General features: G+C 37.2%; 1 protein-coding gene across 3 annotated transcripts in view; it reads right to left on the reverse strand.

Moving 5' to 3' along the window:
- nedd4l (NEDD4 like E3 ubiquitin protein ligase) overlaps positions 1-7,533 on the reverse strand; it is a 30,687-nt gene extending 23,154 nt beyond the window's left edge. For all 3 annotated transcript variants that reach the window (XM_072454795.1, XM_072454794.1, XM_072454793.1), the window contains exons 1-4: positions 7,206-7,533; positions 6,102-6,175; positions 2,905-2,986; positions 527-565 (exon numbers count right to left, since the gene is read on the reverse strand). In XM_072454795.1, the coding sequence (XP_072310896.1) occupies positions 527-565; positions 2,905-2,986; positions 6,102-6,175; positions 7,206-7,250 (240 nt within the window). In that variant the 5' untranslated portion in view covers positions 7,251-7,533. The remainder of the gene's footprint in view (positions 1-526; positions 566-2,904; positions 2,987-6,101; positions 6,176-7,205) is intronic.
- Positions 7,534-8,156: the final 623 nt, after the last annotated feature.

Below are 8,156 nucleotides of genomic sequence, written 5' to 3' on the forward strand. Positions count from 1 at the left end.
AATATGGAGCGAGGCCGTGAAGGCATTTAAAAACAAATAAAATAATGTTTTAAATCAATCGATAAGAGACAGGAAGCCAGTGCAGAGACTTTAAAACAGGTGTGATATGATCCTGTTTTTGTACCAATCAAAAGGCGAGACTTACTTGGCTGTGCAATAAATGCATTTATAAAGCGATAAATAAATAGAAGTGAAATGATTACGAGTCCCACGTATCGCTTTACTTTGAGAACATAATCCTCTTGCTCATGTGTCTTATTAGTCCTACATCTGCGAGGGCTGAGTATGCCACACACAAAGATTACAACAAATAATTGAAAAAAACATATGAAAACATAATTTACTAAAATATTAAAAAGGAAAAAAGTTAGACATTCAATTCCATATTTTATATCTGGGTAGCCCCCAATCATACACATAACTGTATTCAACATTTCCACTATATTTGAACTCAATAGTTGTTTAGTTAGAGCTTATTTAGCCTCGTTTAACAGTGGATGTTCATTCAAGATTTGCAAAAACTTACCCGAAAGAAAAATTCTTCATTCCATTTTGGATTTAGTGTCTGCAACAAAACAAATACAAACAAGCAATCAAATTCTACACAAAAAGACATGTGTCATATTATTATTGCTTAAGGACCCCAGAGCGAACACATTACAAACACAAAATGGTCTTTATATTATAAGACCATTTCATACATCATACACTAGACACTCAGAAGAGCCAAGTATGTGATGATTTTTTCTGCCCCACAAAGCACTGCATTGTCTGCTATTTTTACCCAATAAGCTTAGCATGGCACTGGCAGCAGCAAGCGAGTGCCTACACAACTCCCAAGGAAGGCTGCTAACCTCCACCTCCACTACATGAAAACAACACGAGGAATGTAACAAATTGGTGTACCTGATTTACTGAGCAATTTTGTTAAAAAGGCTAAAATAATTTGAAAACACAATAAACCCACAGCATGCCCCCCTCTCTTTTGTGCCACAGTGTTACTTATATACAGTTACTAAAAAATGTAATAAAATCCCCCACTAGTGCAAAAGAAAAACGTCCGCATGATAAATATGGAGCCCCATAAAATGTTGCTCCATCAAATAATTATTGTGACAGCCCAGCTTGTTATGTTTTTGCAGAGAGTTCCAGAAAGAAAAAAGCGCTTTTAAAAGGACAAATGTTTTGCGAATTATCTCCGGTTATAAGCCCTATGACACATGCATTTGACTGCTGCGCAACTGTAAATGTGTTTGTATCTGTACATGTTCAAATAAAGCAATAAATATATTATTGTCTGAGAAAATAGATGACTTCAAACTTGATTCAGAGGTGACAAAGCCCAGTAGAGTGTAACTGTGGTGGTGCGAGATGTCCCACGCACACATGGCCAGAAAGTAAACACACGATTGGATCTGAATAAAACAATGAAGGATTTGAGACTTCCAGGCAAAATAACTCGAACATTCTCAAAACAAAGAGAGATACAGCTACCAACACATTTAGCTTATTCAGGTTTGATAAGGGTCTCCCACTGGCTCAGGGGTCCCAACTAAATTTGCTATAGGTCCACCAACTTGACATTCCATTTAATCCGGACAGATGCAGTCATTGCGTACCACAGTGTGTTTAATAAAAGAGCGCATTGAAATGATTTAGCTATTGTCATTTTAATAGTGATGAATATTTTGGTAGCATGACTCCTATCCTACTCTTTCATATTCTGAGCACCGAAATAAGTGCTGCTACTCCTGCTCATTTTCAGTATGGGGCTCAGTATGTGGCCCAGTATGGAGCCATTCCGATGACAGTGGGTGCGGGATGCAAATTGGATTCATACGCACAAATGAGCTAAAACGTTCAAACGACTTAGTTAAATTGTTCATACCAATTAGCTAATATGTTCCCATGGATGGCATAAGACAATCGCATTTGGCTAAACGAGGCCTGTAGACTACGAGCTGGACAACGGTAGCATCAAGTAGCCTACGTGCATCGGGAGACGAGCTCAGAAGATGCTATTAACTTTATTCCACCCCGCACACTTTTGCCTCTTTTTGCCACGGATCAGCACTTCCATTGTAATGGCACTTCCGGTCGAGCAGGAACTAAGTGTAGAACGAGAGAAAAGTCTCACAGCTAAAACATGCCATAAAGTAATGTCCATGTGCCCAACAAGTCAACAATGCACCAATTCCCTGGACGGCCTGAAAATAACTTTTTAATCTGTGTAGAACTTATTCGGCAGCCTTATGTTAACTAATATAAGCGGAAGAAGGATTATGGTGTATGGTAGCGCCCAGACGGGCTTCCGGAATGACAGGATTACTGCTGCTCGTCACGCAACTATTATAGGTTTAGGCTTATAGGCTACATATTTGGTATGACTGAATGGTGTAAGTCTATATATTCAAGTTAATTCAAGACAATTATGTCGCCATAAATAGCCTATGTTTTCCACTGCTATCTTTGCCTAGCTCGTGGTCTACAGGCCTCATTAAGCCAAATACTTTATGCCATGGAACAACACATTTTCTACAACCTCGCTCCCGATTGGCTCTGTGGTTGCCATGAAACATGCACTCAGATTTACAAATATGGAATTTGGCTCCACATTAACCGCTATAACTGCTATCCACGATAGGCTTCAATTGGCTGGAGCCAAACAGTATGGCGTCATGTTGTCCACTGCTCTACACAGTCTATGGTACGTACTAATGTGCTTGAGTTGTTCTGACTGCTTGATCACAAAACAGCTTTATGTTTGTTCATCGTTTTGGATTTGAGTTTCTTACATCGCCTTCTATTGGATTACCCGAGCAAAGGTCCATTCTCCATATACACCCCTGAGAATAGCTACAGGTCGATTTTTTTTTTTTAAAGCATTGAAAGAGGTATACTCACCTTTTTTATTGTTTTGGTATGAACTAAGGCAAGTTCTTTGTTTTCATCTGCGACATAGAGGGACAGCTTTACGTAGGGGTCACTACAGAAAAACAAAAAGACATGACAGTTCTTACACAACATTTTCAGAGCAGATCTGTCTGGAACATAACAATGAACACTGTTTGAATACTGCTAAATATTATATTAAGTAAAAAGATAAAACCATTATTCTCAAATTGAATTCCAACATCATATACATCATTACTCTACACGGAAAAATGCAAAAACTAATATTCTTCAAGAGTTCAGAAAAGGTTTCATGTTCAAACCGATTTAAGGAATTTTCTAAAACAATAATACTTCCTGAAGACCTTTAGAACCTTTGTGGTATTCTTTGTGGTCTGTCAGTGTCAACAAACTTGGTTTACACCAAGTGACACATCCCAATAATGAAAGACAGTAACCAGAGACCAGGAAAAGCTGTTCACAATTAGCAGACTAGGCTAACGTTTGGGGATACAATCATCATATTGCTTTAGCACAGAGAGACTCATGGACGCCTTTCCAAGTGGATGCTGCGCATAAACAACTCACTCCTTTGCTAAAATGCTAAAATGGAAATTATGGAAGGAACACAAACTGTCCAAGTTGTACTCTGATGTTATTGGTGGAAGCTCAAAGGGATAAATAATGCAAACATTTTAAAAATTGCAAGATATAAATTATGTGAACAATAAAGAAACTTTTATTTGTTCAGGGAAAAGGCTGCCCCATAGAATGTATTTTAAAACTAGTTATTATGAAACTGAACGATAAACTTTTTGAAGGCATCCTGTTGGATGACAACCATAAGGATTTAATTGTCTGTGACAGATCATTTTATCCAATCAATCAGAGACGGTGTAGGATGAGAACCACGTGGAAGAAACTGCATATGACTTTCTCAGTTTCTTCTCTCACATTAATGTCGTGACCATGACAGAGAAACAACTATGCTATTTAGAAGTCGACTATCAGCGATTCATTTTTTAAGTAGTCCTAGTGCTAGGGCAGCAACAATCAAGTTAAATCTAGTGTTTATTCTTTCTGTTTAGTTATGTCATTAGTTGTGTAGAGTTCACAGGTGTTCTAAAGGGAAAACCTCTGAGGACATCTTGATACATCATCCTGAGTATATTTACTGACAAAACCTAAATGTACACATAAAGTTCTTCACTCATGGTTCAAAATTGGGTACATGTTCTTTACGCCTGGGAGAACCTTTTGCTCAAGATAATGTGTCAGATACAGATATCAGATACAGCGAGTGTTTTCTCACACACACAAACTGCACAATTCATCCTCAAGGTAAAATTCTTGCAAATAGATAAGTGATGAATGTGAATAATAATAAAATGTATAAAATAACTACACCTCTCCAATTGACGTAGTAATTGTAAAGCAGTTTGTCGGAATGAACTCTTATCATTCTTTGACCAAACAATTTTAAGTAGAGTTTTCCATTACGTCACTATTTGTTTTTCTGTTTTTCCAAACCATGAGTGTTTGGATCTGCAGATAAAAACTGCTGCATTTGTAGATCGAGAGATAAAGCAGCAATTTACTATTGACAAAGCAAAAAGTAAAGTAAACTAAAAATAGACACCGCAGCAAATATAAACCTGAGCGTCAGAGTTAAAGCGATTTCAAATCAGCTTCGACTAAAAAAAAAATCTTAGATAATTGCTAGACAAAACTGATCTGCCATTTCACGTCAATCGACTACATTCATTCTGAGGTAATGGAGGTAAATTATACAGAATGTAAATTAGGAATACACACCAAATGATTTGTCAAGCATAGAAATCACAACATTTTATTTGGCTAAGAAACACTGCAACCCCCCTGTTGCAGTGTTGCATTGTGATTCTAAGATGGAAATAGTGCCCAAAGCAATACAGCTAATTGACGTCTTGAGAAACCCTGCGGCCTTTAATTGTGTGTTTAGGTGCCCTGTGATCTGGTGTGACTACACAAAAACTATAATTGCAACACAGCATGTTGCATTTATCTCACTCTTTAATTTGAAGAGCTGGATGTAGAAGCTGAGGATCGAAATGTCTCTGTCAAAAAGTATTTTTAGGGTTGTACAATACATTGCAAAAGTATTGATATTGGCTGATGCAAATAATAGATATCATAACAAACTAAACATAGATGGCAATAATACTAAGATCCTCCATCGGACAGAAATGTACTGATGGAGGGACCTGGTGATGAAGATTCTAAATGAAAAAGGCAGATTTTATTTATTATTTTCCTAAATGAGCCATGGTTTTGTCAATGATCTTATGCTCTTGATTTTACAAAGTCAGACGTGTGAATTGAGTTATGCACATTTTGGTTTATATAAAATTATATGTTATTATTAGTCACCCGCGTCCCATCTGAAGATTGGGTTTTATCCATAACTTTCCTTATTCAGTCAAAAATGAACCCCAATCTAGTCTGATTTCATTATGTCAAAGTATATTCAAATATTGCAATAATATCAATATAGCAGCAATTAACAGCCACATCGCAATAATTTCCAACATCATGCAGCCCTAAAACTATAGTATTTAATTCAGTATACTATGGTTTGTTTCTATTTGAGAAGAGTTTACAGTATATTATGATGATACTAAGCATGAAAATGATGGAGGACATGGTCAATGAATCATGTAACAACTAAAATAGTTTTTACAAAACATACTTGAAATTGGGACTGTACACCACAGGGGAATAATAAAATTACAGGTATTGTCTTTTCATTACAACTTCTAAACACTTTTCTCATAACATTGTATTACGGCTGCGATAATAAACGCTTCACTACAGAGCCTTGTAGTGAAGGTGGCACAAAGGTAAATAACCACAATTAAACATTGGACATGCTAAAGATTAACAGTTATCTCTGCCATGAGTGAGTCGTGTAATGTCTAATCATTACTCAACAGAAAAATGGAAATGAAGCTAGTTAATAGTCAAGTTTGGGGCAATGACTGATTAACTCTTTGTCCAAGGTCTTAGTTTATTATATTGAAGGAATGTAGTTGCAGCTCAAGGATACAGAGCCCTTTAATAATCAATAGGTGACAATACTGATGATAATGATCTAGTACTTAATACAAATATTTTATACGGCACCATTACTTTTCTTAAGGCACAAGACAATGCGCTATACCGGTACTCACCTGGCTCCAATTATATCTTTTTTAGCCAGATCAATTCCTGCAATGACCTTAACCCGCAGCACTCTGGTGTCATTCTGCAAAGAGAGACACAACATTAATATTCACTTAAAAGCTACATAATATTTGAGAAAGAGCATTGGAGGTTAAACTTCGGCCACTTGACAATTGTCCAAATAGAAAAATACAAATATGTTTGCCTTCTTATTCCTGTGTCCCATTCATTTTATTACAGATAATAATTTATGGACAACTATGGTTTAGTCCCTTTATATATCTGGTGGAAGTGTCAAGTCAGTGGCACATTTAGAAACACATTTAATGTGTATAATTTTGCTGTATTCAATTTACAACATCAGTATTTTAGTGTTTTAATAACATGCATTTAATATACTGCTAAAATGAGACAAACTGGTGCTATTTCTTCTTAATATGTTAGAAAATAAATTCTTAATGGTTGCAATAGAATATAGAATATAAGCAAACAACAATGCTGAATGTTGAGGTATCCAAACGTTTGCACTTGCTCTACACAAAATCTAGCACATTAAATTAATTGACTACTGATACATAAAGGACAATATAGTTTAACTGGGTCTCAACTCAAAAACAATGTATGACAATGAGGTTTTTGGTTACCCCAAGATAACCAACACAACAACCAAAACAAGACTCAGACCTCTGCCTGGGAAATATATCGCCTGGTAACTAAGATTTGTGTTGTTTTTTTAAATATGATACAGTCGGTAAAACATCTAGGGACTGCACTGTTTCGATTATATAATTACTACAGGCGGTGAAGACTTCGGCTATCGCTGTAATAAAATAAAGCTATGGCTGAGTGTGCTTAGCGTTAACACACATAAAACTAGCAGTGTTCCCTCTGTGCAAAGGTCACAGGTCACAGGTCAACAGCAGGAAGGTTCTTTAAAACAGAGGTCCAGCATCAAGCTCGTGTGTGGTCAAGCCGCGGACAGCAGACACAACATTACTACTGTGGCTCTAGGTTATGTTAGCTTCACTGTCAGCTAACGGCAGCGTCGCTCTGTACAAACCGCTCTACTCTTGTCCACCGAGCATGAAATACACATTTAGCATAATGCTTACCTCGTCCTCTGAAAGTCCATATATTGGCTCGTAATTCGTAGCCATAAAGCCTGCGATCAGCAATGACAGAAGCCAAATGGCAGAGCTAGCTAGCTAGCTTTGAACAATAAAGTCCCACTTTGCTCTCTCTATTGCGGCGGTGGTCAAGTTGATGGTACAACCCACAAAGCGACGCTGTGAGATTTAACTGCATCCAGCAAATGTAAACAAACCCGCGTTTTTTCTGTCTATGACACAATTTGTGGGATCCAAATCTTACAACGCTCGTTTCAGAAATATAGAGGGCTTTTGTCAACTCCAAGCTTATCCTCCGAAATGATGTGACACTTGACTTCCTTCTAAAACACCAACCAATGGAGCAGCAGATCAGTATGATAGACGGCTCTGGTGACCAATCACACACAGTGTTGTTTTCCACTGCCCTTCAGCCTCCAGTCAAACGTGATGAGGGCGTGGCCAAGAAACTGTGTCGCGACTGCTCTCTCCAGACTGTTATACGATAAGATAAGAGAAGATAATCCTTTATTGTCCACACATGGGGAAATTACATTGTTGCAACGCAGGTAGATACAGAGGAAAAGAACAGCTAACTTACAGGAAGTTTGAAAAACACTCTCAATAGAAGATCTCTTCTGAACAAAAACTCCTATAGACAAAACCTCCCATTTTCCAACAAGGGATGGAGGGGAAAAATAATAAAGATAAAATAAATAAATAAATAAATACCATTGCATGTGATCACGACAGTAATTGCACATGAATATGTGTCACGACAGTAATTGCACATAAATTGCACATGAATTGCACAGTAATTGCACATGAATCACAACAGTAATTGCACATGAAGATAAGATAAGATAAGATAAGATAAGATATTCCTTTATTGTCCCACATGGGGAAATTTCATTGGTGCAACGCAGGAAGATACAGAGGTAGATACAGAAGAACAGA

This window comes from Eucyclogobius newberryi, unplaced genomic scaffold (assembly GCF_026437365.1).
Source record: "Eucyclogobius newberryi isolate DKJ021-1_F unplaced genomic scaffold, fEucNew1.0.hap1 SCAF_2, whole genome shotgun sequence".
NCBI classification, from domain to species: domain Eukaryota; kingdom Metazoa; phylum Chordata; class Actinopteri; order Gobiiformes; family Gobiidae; genus Eucyclogobius; species Eucyclogobius newberryi.